This window comes from Micropterus salmoides, unplaced genomic scaffold (genome assembly GCF_014851395.1).
Source record: "Micropterus salmoides isolate LMB-PRFRI ecotype aquatic unplaced genomic scaffold, ASM1485139v1 Ms_hic_scaffold_4, whole genome shotgun sequence".
Lineage (NCBI taxonomy): Eukaryota > Metazoa > Chordata > Actinopteri > Centrarchiformes > Centrarchidae > Micropterus > Micropterus salmoides.
In genome coordinates this window covers 6,713,070-6,739,098 of record NW_024043372.1, presented here as the reverse complement: position 1 = coordinate 6,739,098, position 26,029 = coordinate 6,713,070, and the positions used below count along the sequence as shown (strand labels likewise).

The 26,029-nt window shown below is 38.9% G+C and overlaps 1 protein-coding gene across 2 annotated transcripts in view; it reads right to left on the bottom strand.

Moving 5' to 3' along the window:
* Nucleotides 1-26,029, bottom strand: part of ptprt (protein tyrosine phosphatase receptor type T) — a 328,330-nt gene that overhangs the window by 129,122 nt on the left and 173,179 nt on the right. For both annotated transcript variants that reach the window (XM_038696881.1, XM_038696882.1), the window contains exons 12-14: nt 9,017-9,218; nt 6,199-6,301; nt 2,947-3,223 (exon numbers count right to left, since the gene is read on the bottom strand). In XM_038696881.1, coding sequence (XP_038552809.1) covers nt 2,947-3,223; nt 6,199-6,301; nt 9,017-9,218 — 582 coding nt within the window. The remainder of the gene's footprint in view (nt 1-2,946; nt 3,224-6,198; nt 6,302-9,016; nt 9,219-26,029) is intronic.

The window sequence follows — 26,029 nt, the reverse complement described above, 5'->3', positions numbered from 1 at the left end:
GCCGTTGGTGAGGAGTTTTAATATGCAAAGCGTTGGCTAATTGGCACAATGGTGGGAAATGAGGGACTGGAATCAGACTGATGTCACACAAGAGGGGGAAAGAGAGGTAAAGAGGAAGGGAGAAAGAGCGAGAGAGCAATGGATGGGTTAAAGAAAAAAATCAGAGGGGTAGGAAGTTTGTAAAGGAAAAATAAAGGAAAATAAAGGTAAGAGGACAGGGAAAAAATTAAGGAGAAAGAGGAAGGGGAGGAAAAGGTTGAGGGGAGGGGGAGGGGGAGGGCAAAAGAGGGAGACAGGGGTGAGGAAAGAAAAAAGTTGTTAAAGGTGAGAAGGAGTAGCTGTATAGAATGAGGGTGAAAGAAAAACAAGGTAAAGAAGGCTGGAAGAAGCATGTATGGGATGTGGGGATGAAGAGAAGGAAGGATTGAGGGTAAAAGAGCTGGAGAAAGAAGAGGGAAAAAGATTGAGGGAGGTAGGCTGAATAAGAGCAGAGGAGGAAAAGATGAGGGTGAAGAAGAAGAGGGAAATGGAATGGAGGAAAAAAAGAATGTATATTAGAGATAATATGAGAACAGGAAGTGAGACATGTAGTAGTAGTGTAGTTAATTGCTTCCTATTAGAGAGACAGAGGCAGCATCAGTAAGCAATGCCATGAGATGGAGAGTGGGTGGATTGAGAGAACATTTTCTTCTAATTGTTTGAGAGAAGAAGTGACAGAAAATGAAAGAGAAAGAGGGAGGAGAGACGTTCTTTTTGACGGACAGGTGGCGCTCAGAGCGGGTAAAAAAACTAGCAGGATTATCCTAGACAGGCTGAAAATGAGAAACAGACTTTCATCCATGGGATCAAACTACAACAAACCAGCCAAGTCCTCTAACATGTAAATTAGGAGTTCCAATATGAGACATCCATTTCTCAGGGGGAAAAAAGTGACATCTACTCTCACAAAATGACTGACAGCAAAGAAATAAAACAAATTACAGGACTTTGTGAGAACTGCAGATAACTTAAATCCATGATTGACAAAATATCATTTTCACATACTGCAACAGTATATAATAGATATTGAATTTAGAGAATAAATTATTCAAATACTGACATTCTTCTTTGTGCAGAGATGGGGCTCAGCAGTCTATTCAGAGTCAAATGACAACTGGCCACGGTAGATTCACTGGCCAATTTTATTTCTCCATGGCCAGAGCAGCTTTCCAAACACACAAAAAAGAAAAAGCTGGGGCAAGACATTTATTGTCCTTTTGTGTGGAAGGAGATGTCCTTTAACCAGACCGGTTGGGTTCAAGCTATTGTCAACAAACATTCACCCTGCTGATGAGTCCTTGAGGAAGGACTGAAAGTCTACCAGCTGCAGCTGTTGTGGATCTGACCCTGACCATTGATTTCCCGGTGAAGTGAGCAGGAAAAGACACAGCTAGGAGAATCAGAGAGACTGTCCTCAGCAGAGAAATGATAGTGTTGGTCGTTTTTATTTTCATTCACCACTTTCAGTCAGGCTAATTGTGCAGATGCACATAATGTTGTTTTATCACCCCAAAACTTCTTTGGGAGGAGGATACAAAGTTTGACAACAGAGATCAAGGTTCACAACAAACCTCATTTAAATAGCCTACATTGACCCAATGACATTTTTTTAAATGTAACACACTAACAACAAATTAGGATATTGGAGCAAATATCTAATGTCTCTAAAAAGACAATATAAAAATAGTAGACTAATCTTTTAGTTACAATAGCTGAGAATAATGATGCATATGTATTACATGAAACGGTTTCTCTTTGGGATGGATGACATGTGCAGAAAAAATTTATTGGCAGAAATGCATGAGTTTGTCCATTGGTTATGCCTGACTTCCTTATCAAATCATCTGGGTTATGGTGGCTGTGCAAGCCCACTTGCTTTTCTATTTACTTTTAGCCACCAACCCCCACCAGCACCCCCACAATGCTTCAATCCATGACCCAAACAAACCTCATAGTGATTGGATTGACTGAGATCCAATCAAATAAGGAATTCTTATGTGACCGGATTTAGGGTCTGCACATATACAAACCACACTCATACACGCAACTGGCAAGCACAAGCAAAAGCACCCACACTTTTAAATGCATACTCATCAGCTCACATGCACGCTTCAGTCATGCAACAACCACGCTCACCCACACCCACTCGCACACAGTATTCTCTCCGTGTGAGTGCATTGTGGGAAATCTGCCTTCTGGAGGAGGATATTACATCACGTCGCCAGCCACCCTGCCCGGCCCTGCTCGCCAAACCGAGTTACCGTGGTTACGGCAGTGGAAAATTAAAACAACCCTCACAGGGGTTCAGAGTATTATGGAAATTCAAAAGCCAAGTTCAAGTTGTGAATGAGTTATGAGAAGGAGGGAGGTAGGGGAGGTGGGCGGGGTGTTGTTATATTTGCAGACGGTATAATTGCCAGGCAAAAAGGCGAAGCAAACAGACGGATGGGTTCTGGAAGTGAAGATTCCCAGAGGGAGTTTCCTTCTTTTCTTTTTTTTTCTTAATAAGAAGTGACATAACATTCACTTTAATAGAGTAGGGCCTTATGAGGGTAATTTAAACTGCTCCTGTGCTACTCTTTCTGCTCACCTCAATCACTGATGCTTTTGCCATCACTGATTGGGGTGTGGCAAAAAGTACTCAAAGTCTCAACTTAGGTGTGAAACAGCAGCAGCAGTTTCCGGCCCTCTGTGAAGCTGAGAGGATTTACTTTTAAACAAAACTGTTAACCCTAACCATTTAAAAGCTTTCAAATTATCTCTTGGACAAGGGTGTTCCCAATGCATTTACTGATTTGTCTAGGTTTTCACAGATTTTTATAGAATTTCAAACATAATTTGGCCAAAGTACCCATGACAATTTTCTTTCCTGTTATTATAATGTACTTTTGGAGTCTTGAGACTCACCCCATTGGCTCTGCTCATGGCCTGGAAGTAGATGCTGTAGCTCTTGGCCGGTGACAGTGGAGGATTCCAGAAACCGCCGTAGCTCTTGTTGTCTCCCACCGTGAAAGGTTGTACAACTGTGAGACTGGATGGGGGCAACTCAGCAGCAATGTAGTAGGACGAGTCCAAAATAGAGGCATTGCGGAAGCTGACCGGTGCGGAGAAACATTCGGGGGCTTCGGAGGCGGCACGGCGGGTCTTGGACTTGCGCTCCTCCTTCACAACAAGCTGGTAGGAGCTGGAAACAAAAATAAAGTTAAATAAATAAATTTTCAGGAAAAAAGAAAATAAATGCTTTTGTGTGCCGTTTATCAACCGTGCTGGTGTGAATATTTTTTGGAAAGCTTTGACTGGATGAAACATTTACTCATTTGGCTTTTTTACATTTGAGGAACAACATACAAGCATCAACAGAGCATCAACTACAGATCTACAACTGACAATACATACTAAACAATCCTTCATTGTAATATTGTAGAAAATTTGAATTTAATTTTCTGTCATTTGTTATTACTTTTTGGGTCGGGATAATTTTATAGAGATTCTTGTGTGGCCATCATTGAAATTTCATCTGGTCAATTAATGCAAGTCTACAGGGTTTCAATCAGTTAATGTGGGGACAGAGGTCTACATTGTGATTTGAGTTCTTAAAACAGGTGCATTTTTACAATAAATATAGCTTAATTTGGCTAAAACATTATTAGTTTAATCTGACAATTACACTTATCCCCATTATTCACTTTCACTATCACTATGAAGCACCCGCCATTTAAAAGCTTTCATTTCCAAAGTGCTTTATATCCATTTTGGCAATAAAAGCATTAGCAGAGGGGCTAAGGTCTGTAAAGAATCCTCAGGAAAATGTCTATTATCCTTGAAAAAGAAGTGTAATTTGCTCCAAGGGTCACTTCTTTTTTCCAAATGGTAGATATACTTTGGAAGCAAACTTCACCTAACTTTCTAACAAAGTAGCTGGCGGATCATTTCTTGTGCTGACTCGGCAGAAAAGTATGAATTAAAAGTAAGAAAAATATCTGTGTGAGTGTGTATGTGAGAGAGAGATGTGAGGTTACTGTCCTGATGTCCAGATGTGTCTCTCTCAGCCCCGTGTGTCTGTGTGCACACAATCTAGCAAGTGTACATGTACCTGCATGTGGTTGTGTATGTGTGTGTGTGTTCTAACAGGTGTATAGATGTGTGTTTATATACTTACTACTGCTTTTTGTGTGTGTGTGTGTGTGTGTGTGTGTGTGTGTGTGTGTGTGTGTGTGTGTGTGTTTGGGGGGGCTCTTGCATGTGTGTGTTTGTGTGTGTGTGTATCTTTCCATTCCCCTCTGAGAGGCTTCATGAATGGCTGAGGGCTCCTTTAGCGGTCAGGACAAACGCAGCGGACCTCCGCAATTACCTCCATCCTCCACGCCAAGAACTCACTTCACAATTATACGCAATTAGGGAAATGTATGTTTCTGTGAAGGGGGCCGTGGCCAATTATCCCCAGCTCCCGTTTGGCAGCTTTCATAAAAGATAATTGCTGATGACCAAAGATGAGTCTCTCTCTCTCTCTCTCTCTCTCTCTCTCTCTCTCTCTCTCTCTCTCTCTCTCTCTCTCTCTCTCTCTCTCTCTCTCTCTCTTTGCTGTTCCTGCCTTTCTGGTGAAATATCCATTTCAAACTAATGGCTTTCAGAAGCTGCACAAGGGATGAAGCAGAGGCCTAGTACAAGGGGCGAATAGGGAATTGTCTTTGTGTGTGTGTGTGTGTGTGTGTGTGTGGTCATAAGTGCGTCCGTGTGTGTTTCAGTGTGTGCGTTTATATGCAATTGTGTTTAGGTCTGTGAGTAACATATGTTGATATCCACTGTTAGCCTTTAAAACTGCCTTCCTCTGTGTGCATTTATGTGAATGCACATGTACAACATCTGACTGCACATGCTGGTGTATGTGTGTACGTGTGTGTGTGTGTGTGTGTGTGTGTGTGTGTGTCTCAACCACAGCAGCTGCTCCTCTTAGCAGAGCGATTTCGGTAAACATTTCTCGTCTAAGCCCCTGAACTCGAGATTCTCTGATCTTTTCAGAATAAACAAAAAACAACAAACCACAAAACATTAGCGTACACATTAACCAACAGATGCCTTTTTCCTGTTACCCCACGTACATCTGTTGGCACTTAAAAAATGTGATACTTGCAAAACACACAAAATAGGCAAACACGCAAAGGGGCTTATCTCGGGTTGATAAAGATGTGATTGGAGAGAAGCCCAATGCAAAACAAGATATATTTGCCAGGGTGATAAATGGTGAGATATGGTATAGGATTTACAGATATTAACACTAAAGTATTGACCCTGCTTACATTTCACAAATCCATTTCCCCAAGTCCAAACTAAAGTGATATATATTCTCTAAGTACCCTTGCAGAAGCTGTATTTCCCTAAAGGCAAGCGCAGAAAAATGTTCTCCCCTACACCAATTAAATGGATGAGATCACATGTTCAAAATTAACTTTTAATTAAAAAACACACTGGCTGAAAAAATGAGAAAAGGAGCTTTGTGTCCATTGTAAAACAAAACCAAGTTCAGTTCACCGAGGGACTGGAATAAAGACACTTGAGTATGTTGTGGGTTTATATGATTTGTATAATTTTTTTAATTTCTTTTTTTATAAACAAACAAATACTCATGAATGATGACAACCTGCTGCTCTTCACTACTGTTACTTTAGGAAAAGGGTATGACTGTATCATCTTTCAAAATGTTAACGTTTATTGCCTGTTTACTGCATTCTAATGCAACTTGATTGCAGCCTATTTATAAGATGACTAAATACAAAAGTATCAGAGTTGATTTATGAACTGCGTGGGAAGAATGTATCCCAGTATACATGTCTGTTATACCCACAGGTATAGGCAGGTGGTGTGGCCTGGGAATAAGGCCTGTCATGTCTGCTTGGAGTTGCCTCTCCAAAAGGCGGTGGCTAAAAGGCTACATGATGCAAGTGACTAATGACAATGCTTTTCACTGGCAAAAAAAAGAGCTCCCATTCTACGAGTTCCTTTGCATACAAATTGGATTTATTTATTATGTGTGAGTGACTTTAATGGCTTCAAAAGAGACCCTTGAGTAAGATGAGAGACAGGAAAGTGGATGGAAAGAGAACATTAAAGTAAAAAAAAAATAGGAACTTGGAAAAAAAATATATAAAGGTAAGATATTACCTGATAGGTGCACCACGTGATTGGGCGGGCTTTAGCAGGATGGTGATGGTGGTCTCTGTCTCATTCAGTGGAGCCTCAGACTCATACTCTGGCATCATGGGGGCTGATGGTAACAAAAAGGAGATGAAAAGTAATGAAGTTGCAGAAAGTGACATCTAAAAAAACAAGTTTCACTGTACTGTACATTTGAACGTACTCTATGTTCTACACTGTAAATGATAAACATTAGTTAGGTCTTCCCAAATTTCCCCTCAAACCAACAAATACTTTTCAAAATTGTGTAGTATGCAGGGACACAATTATGTGTGACAAATGATACTATACATGGGACATGTTTTCCAGAATTGAACACATTCTCATGTGAGTTCTCAGGCTATCAAGGCAAAACATATTACATTCTTTTGAGGTTAATATAAAATAAAATGTTTCCATCCATATTTCCAAATAATTTCCATCTACATGTTAAACTCTTGAGTTTGATAAATGTCAACATAGGCTGATGCATTATGTACATCGTTAAAATAACTCAAATCAACAAATCTCGTCCTGCTCTGATATTTTGTTTTGATATTATTGCATCATATGATGACTTCATTCTGAAAGGCTTCACGGAAATGCATGTAGGAGGTGCAGCATCAGTGCCTATCTGAGTGAAACATCAACTCTTTTCCTCCTGATTGATGTGGTATTTAATTCGAACCCATCCTCATACTTCCATCCATCTCTATCTGTCTGCATTATTTAATTCAAATCTCTTCATTTTTTGGACCCTGAATGAGATAATGAAGATTGGCGATGGCGTGACCTTTGGAGGGAGACATCTTTGTAATGTGTGGAAGTGCCCTGTTTTTTTGGTGTTAAGATTTTCAAAGGATGATGGAGGAATAGAGGCTCAGTGGAAAGGTCATGCTAAAATTACTGTATGTGTTGACAGATAGGACAACGCTGATAACATGCTGTTGACACATTTAGACTGTAGTCTAGTGTGTTGTGTAGGTCAGCGGGAAGAGGAAGGCATCAATACTGCTAACGTACAAACAGAAACTTTGGGAACCATTCTTAGATTGAAATACATTCCCCAGGAGGTTAAATGTGAAATCCTTTTATCACAAATACACTTTGGTATAAAAAAAAAAAAAAAAGATCTTATGCCACATTTCCCATAAACCGCAAAGCCACTTGTACTGTTACAAACAAAGGAGAACTGGTCACTTGATGTGGCACTGAACAATTTCCAGGACTGAATGTGTGTAACTGCATGAATTTCAAAAGATGCAAGCTTGCCTGCTCAGCATACCCACTCTGGATATAAAGGCTAAAAAGAAAGATTTATGCAGTTATCTCTGCTTCATATCACATGCTTGTTAAGTGAAGTGATGCTGATCAATTATGTAATGACATAACCATAGAAATGATAACATCCTGAATCTATTCTGCATTGGTACTGCAGACAATTCATTACAGACACAGCTCATCATATCATCAGTTTCAGTGTGCCTTTAATATAAAGATGGACTTGGGATTTTAAGAACTACTTTTGGCTCTGGGGTACAGGGACTGTCTCGCACAACTACCTCAATGAGAAGGAAACAGAAACGACAACATCCTGTGAAGGAAAAACAGATATGCCATTTGAGAAGGGATCATTAGAGAAAGGTAAAAGAGGGAGAAATGGTAGGAACAGAAACAGAGGACGCATGTGAGATGAAAGAAAGTGATTGAGACACTGAAAGAGGAAAGGAAAAAGCAGATAGACAGGAGAGGCAGAGATACTGGGCAAAGAGAGACACAAAGAATCACAAAGTGAAAGGTTTTTATTTTGCATCAGTCATGAACACCCTTCACAAAACAGTTGGAATAGGAATAGAGAAGTCCTCTTGTTCCAGAATAAAGAAATACATCACACGTGAAGGCATTTCACAGTTCTTGCCAAGGAAGTTGATTGTTTTCCTTTTTTGTGGTGCCACTGACATTTTCTACAGACCGATGCAAGCAACATAAGCAGAGGGTTAAAAATAAAAGAAAACATCAGATGAAAACAGTCACACAAATGGACAAAACCACTCACAGACAAGCCTTCAATAGCCGTATTTCCATTGTTTTTATGCGCATTTTGAAGTATCGCATTAGAAAAGGTTGATGGAGGCTAAAAAGTTTTTACCCTCGCTTGAGGTGTTTTTTGCCTTTGTCAAAAAATAGTTAATGCGCTAAATGGGAGGTGGAAACATATTTGCCGAATAAGTTCCGACGTAGCAAACATGTACCTCACGACTGATCGCTGTTGCCATCTTGCCGGATATTCCCATAATGCGCATAGACATGGCTGGTAGCAATTTGACCGCTCAAAGAACATTCACGAGGACCTCTCTCCATTTTTCTCAGATCCATGGTCCTCAGGTCCGTGCGACTGGTTTTGTTTCTGGTTTGTGTAATGTACTGATGTACCTACGCTTGCCGTAGCCTGGTTTATTTGCTCCAAACCAGCTGATGGAAATGCACTGAATTAGCATTTTCTGTTTTGTTTCTTTTTTGCAACATTTCAAAGGTCCGCTTAAAATTGTCTTGACAATTAGATGGAAACATGGGTCCTTCTTTAACCTGCAATTATTGAAATAAGTGTGCCACAATGTTTGTGTGCTTTCAGAGCACAAATCAAAAAAACGCCATAAGAAATGAAAAGACAAACTCAAAGAAACAAATAACACATTATTTATGTAATTATTTTTGTGTGAGTGAATTAATGCAAAAAAGTACACACAATCAAACAACTCAAGAACAAGAACTATTAGCACTTCAAAATGTGACAAAGAATTTGTACCTGCTATCTTGGTGGTGATGCGGGTGGTGACAGGCGGGCCGAAGCCCTTGTTTGTAGAGGCTTTGAGGGTGAAGAAGTAGGTGGTCCCTGGGTAAAGACCAACGAACAGGTGATGGGTCTCATTCCTCAGTTTGAACACCCTTCCCCTCTGGGTTGTCAGATCAGCGCTGGGATCCAAGGAGCTCAGGGCCTTGTAGGTAATCTGGAGGCAGTCAGGGGACAGTTTTACACATTTTAGCTTTACTCTATTCAATGTGTGTTAGTTTGGATATATTAATCTCGGCTAATCTCTAAATCCCTGAATTTACCATTTTATTCTCATAGAATCTCAGAGTTTTCTTGTCTCCAAAATTTACACCTTCAATCTCAAGTTTTTTCTCTGATTATTACTCTGTTCCCTTTCCTCCCTATTACACGGTTGTAAAGTTCAGTTTGGATATTGTTTGTTTAATTTAAGTGTGTTTTGTTACTCTCTTTCCAAATCTCTGGGAAATTAAGAATGTAAAATGCTCTTATTTTGTCTGTAAAGGACTAAAGCCACCTGTTATGAAGAAACCAGATTTTTGTTACTGAGATTTTAGTTGTTCCTCGCAACTGTACGTCAATGTTCTTTTTTCCTCTATTTTTAGTCCAAAACAAGTTTCAGAGTTTAACCGCAAAACCACCTCAACTGTCACATCAGAGCAAGTCCAAAAATTCAACCATATGTTATTAAATCGTCTGTTAAACTTCATACAAATCAATTTTGGAGTTGAAGTGATGTCTCTTTACAGCAGGTCTGTGTTTCTCCACATGATCTCCTCTCTGAGACTGGAACAAATTGAGCAAATTGACCCATGGCCACTAAACTAACAAAAGCACTTAAATAGTTCAACTGTCAATGCCTGTCGTAATGTTGCTATTGGCAAGTTTCCACTGTCATTGACTGCCCACATGGACACACACACACACACACACACACACACACACACGAGCACACAGACATTGGAGGACAGCTGTCAATGTGAATGACAGTCAATACAAAAGTGTATTGACTGCTGGGAAAAAAACAAATTAATAGTAGTTCAACCCCAAGTGCATTTCAGCACATCACGAAGTATGTGTGTGTCTGTGTCGAAGTCGAAGTGAGAAAAGAAAACACTATTTATATATTGTGGAAGCAAGGTAAGAATGACTGGGTGAGGTAGAGAAGAAGAATAATCAAAAGAGACAGAATCCATTGAAAAGACAGAACACATGAATGAACCAGAAGGAACTCCACCAACACAAATGTTCACATGGAATTCTTCATGTTTCCTGTCATTTGTCTTCTGGGTTTGATTTCTTGACAAAACAGCATGTGAGGCAACACTGTTTCTCTGACTGCCAACTAGGAAGTCCCAGTGGAAAACTTTCCCATCAGAGTGGAGCTTAGCTATTGCTACAAAAAGAGTAAATATCTAATAACTAAATGTCATTCTCACATCCCCATCAAATTCAGGAAATGATAGAACTGAGAGAGCCCTGTGGGCCAAATCATGTCCAAAACTGTTTGTTATCTGCTGGGATATCTTGCATCATCAACAGACAAATTAGGTATGCATATTCAACTTTTAAACATAAAGCATGAGTACAAAGAAGATATATGCATTCAAAGATAGAACAAATGAGCAGGAAACAGATACACTGAGTGTGTGAAAAAAAAAAATATATAGAGAGCTCTCATAATGGACCAATGGTCTAAGATAGGTACAATATCACCATCAACTCTACAGTTTGGATTCAGCTGGGGAGCTTTGTTGCATATGATGCTTATTTCCCTTCTGCCCGTGTTTCCTGCCACACTCCAATCTTGTCTGCCCACTAAAACTGGGCTCAGACTACAGTAGTTTTAAACCTAAATGATTTTGAAATTGGGTTGCAAAAGCAGATGAGCATGAGTGTGGGTGAAAAAATGGTTTAGGAAACACGGTCAACACGTCTTCTCAACCATTTTCGACTGATAGACACATATCTGTCAATAGTAGTATGCTCACTAATGTTAGCATCAATTGCTTGAATGTTTACCATTGCTTGGCAACACCGTCACCGTCTCTTTTGTGACGGCCCCAGGTTTGTGGGTGTTACACACGGTAGCTCCGCTTTAATCTTGACAAGCTGCAGAGCTGCGGTCTCTATTCATTCAACTTACACTGTAAATTTCCAGCTAAACTGAGGCTTTTTGAAGACCCTTTTCTCTCTCTCTCGTCTGTCATTCACCTGTCAACGGCCGTGCTGCCGACAACTACATGCATGTTGCGTTTCCTCGCGGGTTTATTCCAAGTAGCTGGCTATTTGAAAACTATAAAATATTCTTTGTGTGGTTCATCAACGGTGATAAATTATCCAAATGTCCCGCGAGGTGTTAACAACTCGGCACAACACAAGTGAAGCCGGCGCTCTGTCTCTTCAGCAAGTTTTCCACTTCCGCCACCACACACACGCTACGCCTACACATGTGCACTGACGACCCAGTCTCAGGTCTCAGACCAGATATGTCCTCAGATTGTCGGGAGGGATGAATAGGGGATAACAGTCAAGGTTCAATCTCAGGTTCAATGTTCAATTTTATTATCATGTGTTTAAAAATACAATACAATCTGGCCCCAACAAATTAGCCCCAAAATCCTGTAGCCTGGCTTAAGGTTCTTTAAATCTAGTGAGCTGGATCAGATAGCGGAGGAGGCTGCAGATCGACCCAGTGACACCAAAATATATACCGATGGATTACAAACAACGGGCACTTCCTTTCCTCTTTCTGGATTAAAGCGGCTTTGAAATAAATTCACACAGAACACAGACTGCGCTAGAGAGAGTTAAAGTGAGGCAGTAGGAGTAGGAGTGAAAAAAAAATACTGAGCTTAATAAATTAATGTTTTCCAGGTTCAGATACACACAAAGATGCTTGCACAAGCACACAAAGATACAAGACGGATACCAGATAGTGATTATCTTTATGATTATCTTTAAATGGCTTGACATTTGGCATTATTGTTCTCAATTTGCATGCCAATAAATAACTGAAATTGAGATAAGGAAAGACTGAGAGTAGCTCATATTCAGTTTTATCATATGCTTTGGTAAAAAAATAAGACTGTTGTGATAAAAATAGTATAATGAATAGTAATGGAGAGGGATAAAAATAGAGAAAGTCAAAGTAAAAGAGAAAAATGAATACATGAGAATGAACAAAAGAAAAAGAGCATTAGAGAGCCAGAGCCGAACTGAAGCTATGAGCGAAACTTGACAAGATGGAATGAGGAGAGAGAGCAAGAGAGCAAAAAGAAATAGAGTGATAACAACTGGTGTAGATGGATATTTGTATAAAATGGGTACTGTGGAGGCTAGAGGTGATGTGCGTGTGTAAGTGTGTGAGTTTGTGGGGTGAGACAGTGGGAGGAAGATCTCAGCACTCCACACTCGTAGACGTCAGGCAGCCCTTGTCGCTCCATTAGCGGACTCGAATCAAAAGCACTGACAGCTGCTAGCCTCACTTCGACTAGGCCTGCAGGCTGGAGCGGTGATGTGTGAATGTGTGACTATGTGCATATGTGTGTTAGAGAGAGGAAGGGAGAGAGAATGGAAATGTTGATGGTGAAGTAATGAGATACAAATAAAGAAAGCAAACCTGATTGAAACACAGTACAAAGACTATTCTTCTCCAAATACCTGAAGGGATCATAGTGTGCAGTCAACACAAATTCCAGGCATGGATGTGTGATGTCACAAATGCTACTTTATGTTTTTTTGTCAATCCAAAAACTATTGATTCTAGTTTGTGTGATTTATTTTTTTTTATCTGACTCTGGGGTGAAGTGAGTTTGACTGTGTCTGTGCTCTTTGATGTAATATGTTTCACGATAGTCATACCAGTTAGAAGCACATGAAGAAACAGCTCACTGAGCATCAATCCAGACTATGGTTGGCTTTGAGTTCAATTTATTCCATTAGGTTTTCCATTTTCATTGAACTGCTTTCAGATACATTAGAAGTCTTCTATACTACCACTACTACTACTACTGTATAGTAGATGTCTACTGTATCTCCTGATGCCCATAAACTTAACTGCTTTTTTGGGTATGTCTTGCGCAGGAGAGTTTTTACTTCTAATATATGACTCTCTTGTTAGAGGACTAAATTTATAATGATTGATCAAAGCCCCCAGATTCACTAAAGAGCTAAGGTGGGTGGGACAAATAACATTAAATAAATAAAACAATGTTTTCTTCATTCTCATGGTGCAAACTTCAAACATTTCGGCTGTAGCTCAAGTGGTCCTTGAGAAAGATGTGGACCTCTAAATCGCTCCAGTGCCTGGATAAGGGTAAGCTTTGGATGAAAAAAACACCTGTAAAAATGAATATGATGCAATGTAACTTCTGACAATTTGTGCAACCACTGTATATTCATGTGCTGCTGTATGGGCAGCTATTTCTGATGATGGTGGTGGTCAGACTTTGTGTAAATTGAATGGTTGGATGCTTACATTGCGCTAATGTCTCACTTTTGTAGTGAATATCACTTGAGGGTCCCATGTCTAAGTGTTTGAATTGTTTCATTGCCAGTGAACTAGAAAAGTAAAACAATGGTCCCCACTTTCCTGGCACTTAAATCCCCTGGTACAACACACAGACAACAAAACGCCACTCAGATCGAGGAACTTGGGACGAAACCTTTGGCCAATAGAAGAAAGCAGTATAAAATGCAGCAGAAAGCCCTCCACAGAGCAGCAGCCTTGCCTTCGACAAGCAGCTGATGTCTCCCAGGCCTCCATGTTTGCCTGGCTGGCTGAATAAAACATGTTAAATCAATAGCTATTTATACTGACTGGGACTTAGGGGCTGGAACAATAAAATATCATCTATTTCATCTACGCTGCAGTTTGGTTTGCACATCAATGGCTGTTATTTTATAAGTCATGAATGGCTGTCTATATTTTTATGGGCTTGACTATCTCTCTCTCCTTGCAATCATCTTACCCACCCGCACTCTCTCTTCCCTCTCTTTCCATGTTACGTGATAGATTCTCTTTTTCTGTTTTATCACTTTTTCCATTGAGTTAAGTATTTTCTGTACACCCTTCTCTATTTCTCCACTATTTCCTTAATTTTCTTTTCATCTCTCTCTCTCTCTCTCTTCACACTTGATCTACTCACCCATTGTCTTTCTCGTTCTGTCTTTCAAAAGAAGGAGTTTGGGTCATAAACCCCAAGTGTACTCTCTCCACCCCCTCTCCCTTGGTGTCACCCCTCCTTTCTCTCCCACTATAGTTGATGTACTTGGAGTTGGTAGAGTCATAAAGCTCAGGTTGTTTTATTGGCCAATGAAAAGGCAGGCGCGCAGCAGGGCAGTGCATCTTGGGTAATAGAGTGTGCGTCTGTGGGGGATAACTCACTGGAGGGAATGTGTAGGTGTGAGAATGTGTGTGATTGAATTAGTGTGAAGGATGTAGGACGAAAGGGAGGGAGGTGAATTGAGGATAAAGGTAGAAAAGGAAGGAATATAAAGAGAAGAAACATTTAGAGAGAGAAGGGGGACAAAGAAAAGAAAATTATAGTCCAAGCGACAGTGATTGGGATCCAAGCGGGTTGTGAAAAATGCTATATTTGACATTTCCAGAGAAGACTACATGCAGATGATTTAACAGATTAAAATTATGAAAGAATTTGGACTCAAAGCCTTTTTTGTGGTAACTTCATTATTACAGTCGGTGGGTGCCATTATATGTGCCTGAGTAGTGGAAGAAATTTGCAGCCCACCTGCGAAAATTTTCTGTTTCCAAGTTTTAAGATTTTGTGCTTCACAAACACTTTTTAGCCGAGAAAAATTATAAGAATAAGTTTAAACTTAAAAAACACACAAAAAAAAGAGTAAAATTGTTTGTAATAAAATTTGGAAAAATCACACATCATTATTGTGGATTTGGGTGTATTGTCAATTATTTATACATATCCATAATGCCTGTGGAAAACTTTGGAAATTTCAGGTGTAACCACAAAACCCCCAAAAGGGGTTGCGATGGCGCAATGCAAAAGACACATGCCTTTGTTGTGAGAGATCCGGGTTCGATTACCCTTGTGATTCCCACTGTGACGCATCCACCAATGTGTCCCAGAGCAAGACAGTTAACCCCTAGTTGCTCCAGAGGTGGGTGACCTCTGACATACAATATACCGTAAAACTTTAATAGCCCAGGCTTTTATTTGCTAAAATCACTGAATTGACTCTGCCTTTATTTGGGACAGGCGTCCATATGGGACAGGCCTTTAATTCTTTTTGCACAAAACTGAAACTACTATGAAACAGTTTATTTATTTCAAACAGAATAATATTTGTGTAAAAACTATTAAATAATATCCAATACACGTCATTCATTTTGTCTAGCTCCGACAGACGGCTCATGCGCTTTTATTTTGAAGGCAGCAACGTAACGAAAACAACAACACGGTGCAGGATGAGAGAAGTGTGGCAGAAGTTAGCAGACAGAGAGCGATGGACTTCGCATGAAAGGATTCACAACTTGGATTAATTTTTATGAAAAGCTGTTTTGATTCTTTTGATCGGTGGACCCTTACAGACTTCAAAGTTAACGTGAGTCAGCACGTTACTCTCTTGTAGCCATGCAGGTTACACCAGTAAATCTAGAAGAATTAGACTTAGGGTCTTGTTGTTTCCGTTAAATGAACTTAACAGTGGTATTGTGGAGAATGTAACTTATCTAACGATGTTCAGCATGTCCATATTGACCATATGTTTAAACATATGCTTAGAAGCAGCTAAAGCGGGCGACCCCGCGGGGTTTAGAGGTTTTATATATCCAAAGAACTTCTATAAAATCTAGACCAGGCATTTAATAAAGGCAGGCGTTTATTTGTCAAAATGCGTTCCCACACCAGGCCAATAAAGGAGATAGGTGGCTATTTGGGACTCGGCTATTAACTGAAGTTTTATGGTATAGCAATTGTCACTTTGGATAAAAGCTTCAGCTAAATGAGTAAAATGTAAATGTAATGTAAGGTAGTCTCAAAGGTTGGTCAGATCAGAGAGGTCTTATCAGGCGCTAGTGAGGTGTTTAAGGTACTGGTGTGCATAAATATTGACATGTTCCACCCCTCATACTTTGTGCCCACATGTATGTTTACACATACAATGTGTTTGTCCATGCAGGAGACTGATACTGGTGAGAATTAGAAGCTGTACATTTAACCTAGAAGCCCTCTTCATCAAACACATTACAGCTGCAGTGAGTATTTGAGCTCAACATTTTTAGCTCCAGCCAAGTTTTACGGGAATGAACAGTGTTTATGAGATGCTGTCGTGGGATCGGTGCTGTAGAAATGCTATTTCAATTCATTGTTGTCATTTTCCATGTTTTATTTTCTATGCTCCTGTTTGTTTTATTACAAAATATGCAGAAGCTTCATTCCTCACTATCCCAAATAGGAACTAAATTTTGTGCCGTGTTCGTTATTTCTGCGCTGTTTTATTTTGCTACCATTCTCTTGAGTAAAACTGTTTACTACCTCTCTACTTTTTAAGCCTTTAGTAGATGCTCTCATCCAAAGCAGATTAAAGCAGTATACAGTAAATGAAGTTGGCTTACTATCTGTAACTTTCTGTTGTCCAGGTGCTGGGACTGTAAAATATTATCTATTTCATCTACACTACAGTTTTGAGCATCTGGATTTTTTTTTCGTTTAATCTTTTCTGTCTTGGCTCTATCTGATATAACCATTGTTTCCTTTGCTCTGTTGTGCACTGAGCACTCATTGCTTGAAGTGGAAATTGTATTTATTACTAAAACTGGCACGTAATGACCTTCCCCATACACTTTTAATAATGATAATATGTTCCAACCCTCATACTTTGTGCCCACATGTATGTTTACACATACATCACACCCATTGATGTGATATCTACTGTGAGCTCTTACTAGTATTTATTGCTGCTCTTACTAGTATGTAATGTCAGTTGTAGATCTGTAGTTGATGCTCTGTAAGCGTCTGCCAAATGAGTAAATGTAATGTAAATGTAATGATAATAAGCTTCTTCTTGTTTTTCTTTTTAGGCCTGCTTGTAAAAATATGTTCATGAGATGAAAGTGATCCTATTTAAATGTGTTTTGTCTTAAATTGCATTAACCAGCCCCAAAATGGTCTCCATTATGAGTTGGAAAGGGAGGACCACCATTCAGTATGCTTCCTCTCATTTGACGCCACTACACTTGAGATTTGAGTCGCCCCTGTAGTTGTCAGACAGACAGAAAACATATTTAGGTGCTTCATTCCCTGAGCTGATGCTCTAAAATAAGTGAGTGTGACTGATGGCCTGCCAACAGGGCTGGAGGATTTCAGGCTATGATCCAACTCATAAGGGGGCCAACGGGCTTGCATTGTACTCTGGCAAGAGAACCGGCCTTTTGTTGTTCTTTTAAAAATCTGTTACAAATAAATTAAATAGAGATGATTTTACAACATCTACCCTGCACTGTAATCCATAGAAAAGAAGATATACAAAACATATTTGGGATCTCCAGTCCTACCCTCAAACTCTCTACTGACTGTATCAAGGCTCAAAATGCAAAGCATATAATCATTTCTATCTCTTTGCACCTTGACACCTGCAATCCTGCCGTGTAACCCAGTAAAAAAAGAACGTCCCAATGTGAATTCATGACAGGGAGACATTTAATGACACTTTGTTATAGGTGTAATATATAAAACCTCAATAAAACTTCCCTCTCATGTTCTCCCCCCATTGCATGCATCCTTGCACCTCATGCCTCGCCCTGTAACTTAGTAGGCACCTATTGTTTTAAGTTCCAGCATTTCTGTTTTTAGATGTTTCCATTTGGGACAAGTTGTTCTCTTGCTTCCCGGCTTTAAAATGCCAAGACATTCTGGGTCACTACGAATAGAAAGGCAAACACAGACACACACATTAATTCCAATACAAAAACACACACACACATACATACAATGACATACCAATCCAAAGATGTATGTACATGCAAAAATCTACCAATAAATTACATGCATGCAGATGTAGACATGAATACCTATGCATACATACATAAAAACACAAATGGTAATGGGATCTTTGGTGTTTTCCTCGTCCCATTTTTCTATTATTCCCAGCTAGATAATCTAACCGGAGAAAGAAATAGCAACAGACAATAGTCCGATGATATTTCGTGCCCGTGGTGCCTTTATTGTTCTCAGAGTGATAAGCAAACAGAAGTGAGAAAGAAAAAGACAGAGTGAGATGACGACTAAATATAGGCCAAAATGACCAGGCCCTAGTATTGTTCTCACTGACATAAATATACACAAAAGAGAGATGGAAAAGGAAAAAAGAGTGATGAGCAGTAGACCAACGATAATCTAGCGTCATAAATACCCGGGCTGTTAATCACTGACAAAGGCCTCAATCACTTAATCAGGCTGCTCACTCAGCAGTCCAGAGGCAGAAGGGAGGCGGAGCAAGTTCTGGGAATATAAAATTCAACGAATGACAGGCTACAATAGCTTTTCAAAAGCTTTGTCTGCTATGGCAGCCCGCTGGGATCAAAGTTCAATACCACCCCAACCACAAAAAGTATCAAAGAGTAGAAACTCGGTTCACCCTGGCAGAGGTGATCAAAGTTTGAGTATTAAAATCATAAAAAAAATATATCAGCCAGTGGTGACTAGAAATTGGTTGACGGGAAACCGCCTGAATCCGCATCCAAGTGACGCTTGTTTGACAGCCACACAGCAACTTCCTGCCAGCCAAGTTAAGACGAGTGACAGAAAGAGCCCTCTCCCTCTAGATGCTAATGTAGGCCACCCATGCCTCTTCTGCTCTCACTCCTACATTAAAAATACATTTCTGACAAGCTATTCACCACAGATTGGCAGTGATTTACGAGTGTACTGTGAAATGTGTTGTGTGTGCTGTGGCTATGTGATTTTCCACGTATCAGTTATCACAATCCTCTGTTTTAGTTCATCTTTTATTCTGCTTTGTTTTTTCTATTGTATCTTGGTTTTGTTTCTGTAGATGCAAAGGTGGAAATTGTTAACTTTGCTGTTTATAACTTTTAAATCTAATTTCTATACTGCATTTAACAGGGAACAAAATAAGGAGAAAGGGACAAGGTTTGCCACATCTCGAATAACATAGTTTGAGTGGTAAGTGTTTGTTTCTGCATAAAATATTTACTTACTACTTATACATTGTTTCTTTAAACATAAGACCAAAAGAGCACTGAATGGCAAGATGACTTCAAATGAACAGAGATATAACAATCTGTATATATATATATATGGTATAGCAACACATGAATAAATTAAATGAATAAAAGGGTTTTTTTAGTGGACACATAAAGAGGGGTTTAAAGTTAAGTCAATGTGGCACTTTGATATTTACTATTGCATCTAGATATTACTGTATACAAGGTTTTATGGAGAGCATAAATTAGGATATGCTTAAATTCTTAGAGCAGCTGTAACCAGGCTGTAACCAAAGGCGTAGGTTTGGTCTCAACAGCTGTAAGGGAATTGGGGAGCACTGGGATGAAGCGTTTTTGTGGTGAGAAAGCAAAACGCTATTTGGATAGAAGCCCTATGCCTTCTGTTTCAAAATCAAAGAACAGATCACTTGCATAAGAATGTAGCACTAGCAGAGTACTAAATATTATTTTAATTTATTAATGGTTGTCAAAATCGCAGGCGCATAGAAACAGCTATTTGCAAGTTGCAGTTCTATCTCCCTCTCTCTGCACTGTCCATGGTTCTGAAACAACAGCAGCAACAACATGTATGTAAATAATTTGACATAGCCTCTGTGAAGGGTTCAGAGAATTCCAGAAGTGTTTTAAGAGACCCGTAGTCATTGCTGCTAAATTATTACTTTTGACGTGCACTCTGTTTGATTACAATGTTGGTTACATAATAAAAACTCAGCACGGTTTTGAAAAAGGTATATGACTGAGTTTGTGGCTGACAGAGAAGTTAACTGAATGGCAGCTTGACAGCCTGTGTGTGTGTGTGTGTGTGTGTGTGTGTGCATGTGGCAGGAGTTGTGGTGTCAGGCATGTGTGTGGGAAGGTACATTTGCAATGTTTTTGTAAGGATTTGAAAAACAATTCATGCATAATATGCTTTTGGGCTGTAAAAAACTTTTCTGTAGTCTAGAAAAAATTGTCCAGAATTCTTTAGTTTTTTTTAAAATACCTTAAAGTGTAACTCGCACATTTACAGTTGCCTCTTTTTGTCTAGTGTGTGTTTATATTACAATGGGAAATTATTATAAATTACACAAGAATAAGAATACCATAGCTGTTATTTAATACAAGTAGCAAGGCAGGAAAAATCCAGTGTAAGGGTAATGTTTCGCTCACTAGGTTGTGTCAAATGAACAACCCAGCATTCTGGGTTAAATGGTAAAACCCAGCACTTGGTCAAACCAACTCAGTGCATTTTCTGTCCCATAGTTATCCAGCAATGGGGTTAAAGTTGGGATATTTTTTAACCCAGCAGTTTTTTGAGTGCAGGTGTAAGTGATACTAGGTCATCCCCCTGCAGGCCAGACAGGCAGTGTGACAGAGTAAATGGGGTCAGCAGCTCAAGGACTTGAAAGCCACACTAAATATAGTCCAATATTGACAGAAATGAAAAACAATACAGAGGAAGAGAGGAAAGAGAAGGCAAAGAGACAGAATGTGGACAGACAATGAAAGTTATGGATTAGTTCCTGTTTTGTCTCTCTCTGTCTATTGTTGTCTGCAGGTTTTAAAAGTGGCAGCTAATTCCGATCCATGTGCTTTCTATATAGACCAGATCATTATTTTCATTTCATTAATCTGTTTCTTTATTTCTGTCTTTCTCTATTTAGATCTTGTTGAACAGAAGAATGCAAGGCAGCCTCTATGTGTGAGTGGAATGTATATGTTCCACTGTCTTTTCATCTGCTGTTCAACAATACAGTTGTAAGCACACACTACTGCAGGGCAGTGCTCTACTGAGATCTTCTCTTGCTGGTCTTAATTACCAGACTTAGTGTATGTCTGTTTGAGTGTCTCAGAGTCAAAGTGAAGTTCCAGAAAGAGACGGTGCAAAGCTTTTGAGTCTGGCATTAGATGCCAGCAGAGGTCAAATCCACAAACAAGCTACTTATCAGTAAACCGTTTTCACAGCAGAGCAGCATAGTTATCTTTGTCAAAGGCCCATTCTGTGATCCACATGTAAACAAAGGTATTGGCTGACCCTTCAAGATTGAGAAAAACAGAAATTGAACCTCTAAAACTAATTGGCAGGGTTTTAAATACACCCACTAACACTACACAACCACTAAATTTGTTTTTGTTTTTTTATTATTGTTCTGTAGTCTAAAGCATTTCATTAAAATGGGCCAATGATGTCACTAATGATCAGTTAAACAACCAAAATTCATATTTATCAGTAAGTTAAACCCTTCAATTACTTTGTAACTATAGTTGAAATGATTTTGTTGGAAAAATGTATTTGGTTGGTTTATTTTGACATCATTGAATAATTGGAGTACTTTATCCATAATAATGCTCGAGTTTGCATGAAAATTTAATGACCTCTGTCTTGCTATCTTTGGGTTGTTACATGTCATGTTGTATTGTCGAGGCATCTTTAACTTCCTGTTTTGCTGTGAAGCCAGCTGAGCAGATACTATCCCTGGGAACAGTTTCAGTAGCAAGATCACCTCAGGCAACTGCTGCTCTCCTAATGAGAATCAATCATTGCTTTGTTCAGAAACCAGTGATAGGGGAAGGGAATGTAACAACTATGTCTGCAGTTTCTACACAAATCAACAGCTTTGAACAAAATAAATGCCATACTGGTTGCCAGTATTGATTTTGGTGATTGATTAAAGGCTCTACTTGAGTAGAGAGGCAGAATAAAGTTATTCATGCACAAGACCAGACCAGAATAACTACATTCTCTACTAGTTGCCTATTGCTTTAGTGTGTTGGATTAAACAGCTCAAAGGTTTGTCAGCTAAACATTCTCACATTTTTCCCCAGTCTCTATGGGTATTGAGCAGCTGGAACATTGAGTGCCTTGAAATCCTCATACTTAAATAAAAAAAAAGGAAATTTATTAGTCTTATTATCTTCCTAAAATGACTCATATGGATGTTTCCCTGATCTGCAACTGTTTTTCTGGTAAGGGAGGTCATAGTGATTTGTATGATATATGAAAACTGAACTCTTTGTATAAATGGCAGACCCAGAGTTATAATTTGGCTAAACGGTTTGGTTTAAATGTGAGGTTTTTTGTTCTAATGGTAAATTTAAATCATTTTGTTCATACATATTTCCATGCCCTGCATTTTTATGAAGAATACACTCCCTATACCACATACATACATATATATACATTAGGGTGCCACTCAATGTAATGGCCCTTTTTTGTTCAACATTTTCCAGGTACCACCCCCTCATTCTGTTCCTTTTATGATGCTGTGAGAAGTTTCATTCAGATATATTAATATTTACTGGTAGCTCAATGTGCTCAATGTTTTTATATTTACTTTCATTGCAATAAAATGTTATTTAATTCAAAATTTCTCTACCAAAGTAAATTAATCCTTGAGTAAGTATTGTTATAATTTTTTTATTAATCTTTTTCATATTCTGATTTGTGTTATTATTTGGTTTAAATACTATGTAATCAGAATAATATTTTTGGCTTAGCAATATTGCAGCCGTAGTCAGTAGTATAGTTAACTCTGTGCAGGGTCGCGAAGGGGCTGGAGCCAATCCCAGCTGTCATTGGTGAACCCTGGACAGGTTGCCCGTTCATCACAGGGCTAACTCATAGAGACAAACAAGTCATACACAGGTTCACACCTAAGGGCAAAGAGTCACCAATTAACCTGTGCATGTCTTTGGACAGTGGGAGGAAGCAGGAGAACATGAAGAGAACCCACACAGACACGGGGAGAACATGCAAACTCCACAAAGAAAGGCCTGGGCCTCGATCCACAGAACCTCTTGCTGTGAGGTGACAGTGCTAACCACTGCACCACCATGTCACATCTATGTGTCAAGTTAATCTTAATAATTCTCATTTTTAACACCACCAACCAGTTATTTTCTGGTACAGTAAAGAAGGACACTTCAAGAGAAGTCACTTAACAAGAGCTTCTTCTGCCGCTGTCACTTCTATTTGTTGGAGCGCAGTGCGGACATACTCATTTAGGCTCTCAGAGCTTTCCACCGGGCTCAGTGATCTACAGTCTGAACATTTTCCGGTTTCGCCCCCAATTCTGAATGAACTGTCACATATGGTAAATGGGCTGTATTTGTATATCACTTTTCTAGTCTTTTCGACCACTCAAAGTGCTTTACACTACATCACATTCACCCACCTATGAGCAGAGACCCAACTGCTCATCAGAAACAGAAATTAACTCATTCACACACTGATGACACAGCCACCAGGAGCAATTTCAGGTTCCCAACCTTCCTTTAAGGGGACGACCGTTCTACCCTGAGTCAAAGCCGACTTATGCCACTTCCATAATTAAGGTCTATCTGAAAGTCTATCTGGTGTACATGTTCATGTGTTTTGTCCACTTCATAGAAATCTGCAGCTACTCTGTGAGCTGGAGAGCTAGCCTACAACAAAACAAATGTAGCTGTTTTTTAAGCTGCAATACAGTCATTCTCTGGACACTTGAATGAATGAATATTTAAGTTTTATTATTAACTTATGAAGTAACTGTTAGCAGCTATGTGTCTTCTTTTTGAGGAGTTTTACATTATTCTAACTTGTGATATTAAAGTTAATATTATATGATAAAATAAAATGTTGAATATTGTAAAACTTTGTCAGTGTTGAGCTACCAGTAAAAAATATTAGAAAACATTCAAATTTTGTCAACTTAGTTTTTGTCACATTATTATAACACATTTGGGGGGTGGGAAGATGAAAATTAGAAACTTTATTTTTGAGTGGCACCCTAATATACATACATACATACATACATATACACACACACACATATATATATATATATAAAACTACCAGTTTTCTCCCAATAAGTTAATATACAGCCTATAACAATATACATTTCAACGGTTAATGCTGTAAATAAACATGTAAAAATAAAAAAAACTTTCAATAAATATTTTAAAGTGCGTGAATAAATTCAAAATCGTGCATGTGTTGCAGTGGCAGAAGAGAAACACTTGCTGAAGTGACGGAGCCCCAGCTTCACCGGTGTTATGCCAAGGTGTCCGCACCTCGCGGGACTTTCAGATAATTTATCACCTTTGATTAACCACACAAATAATATTATATCGTTTTTAAATAGCCGGCTACTTGAGGAACCCGTGAGGAACCGCGACGTGCATGCAGTTGTCGGCAGCAGGGCATGCACACGAAAGGGTCAAAAATAAACCTCAATTTTATATTATATTATATATATATATATATATACACACACACACACACACACACACACACACTCACACACTCACACACACCGTCCACTGAGGAAATATTTCCCAAATCAAATATACCAAAATATGTATAATTAGGCCACTTTGGAGGACTTAAGTTTGAAGCCCCCCACACCATATGTTTACCTACGTTAAATTATTGTGTTTAGCTGAAGCACTGTGGGGGCTTTTGGCCTCTGTAGAGAAGGCCAGAAGAACAATTAGTAATTCTGTGCTCCCAATGTCTGATCAGTTTAACTAATTCAGACTTGACCTAAACTCCATTTATTCACACAAAACAAAGAAAAACAATGTTTTCCTCAGAGTATATTTGAAAACAAAAGCATTCAAACCTTAATAGCAGAGATATTGTGTATACTAGATTAGGTTTAAACATGGAAATTGTTCACTTGTTGGTTGATTAAACCAAATCAACAAAGCTGTGATCATGATTGCCTCAATGCTTTATTCTAATCAATGCTAGCACCAGCATCTGTTAAGATAGCAGGGGTTCAGGAATAACACCAGCAGGGAGGCAAGCTAGCTAACAGAGAGCACCTGTAATGTGTGGATGGTCTGGTGAGGCAATCAAAGAAGGGATGACAAGGTGTGTATTTGTGTGCTTGTCTGCTCTCAGTTCAGTAACTGCCAATATCTGTGCTATCTGAAAGGTCATAGAGGACAGGTAAATTTTCAGGGTCTTACATGGGAGATAATGTAGACAAATTTAAACCAATTACAGTGAAACAAACTTTAATCATGCCTTTTTTATCCCTACAGTTAGAACCTATAATCAGCTAAATCTGAACTAACATTTCTACTGAACAGCCTAAACGCAAATTGATTTGGGGCAGTTTAATATTAGAGTTAAAATTCTGTATCAAATTCGGTCTAGTCCACTCTTTGGACTTGAAATTAACTACTTTGTCTACCTGCTGTGATGTCCACTTCATTCAAGATTCACCAATCACATTCATTATTTTGGATTAGAAGTTTATAATTTGACAAATTCTCTATCTGATTCGCAGTGACCACTCAAAATTGAGGGTGGGAAGGGCTTTTTTATCATATGTCAAATGTCAACTAAGAATAACATAATGATCAGAAGTGTCAATTAAATGCTCCATGCCAATTTAGGATCACAGTAAAACATTGCATTGAATTGGTTAAACCTGGTGTCACCGATCTCAAAACGTTTCTTAAAGTGTCCATCTAGTGTAGCAGTTTATTTATTAAAGTTTAGGTCAAAAATGGGAAAAAATATAGAATTAAAAATTGTACATGATATAATTGCAACATGATGCAGTGCTTGATGAAGACTGGATTGCCTGAATTTCAGAGGTAATAATAATTACAAATCAGGCCTTCAGTTTTGTGATAGTAATTATTTTTGTTTGTTTTTTGTGAAATAACAGAAGTACAGTGGTAGATCACACAGATTTGAGAACAAAATTGCTGTTTTAGAATCATCTCTTCCCTCCTACATCAATGAAAAATACAGTTATTTTGTAGTATTTGTTCTTCAAATTATC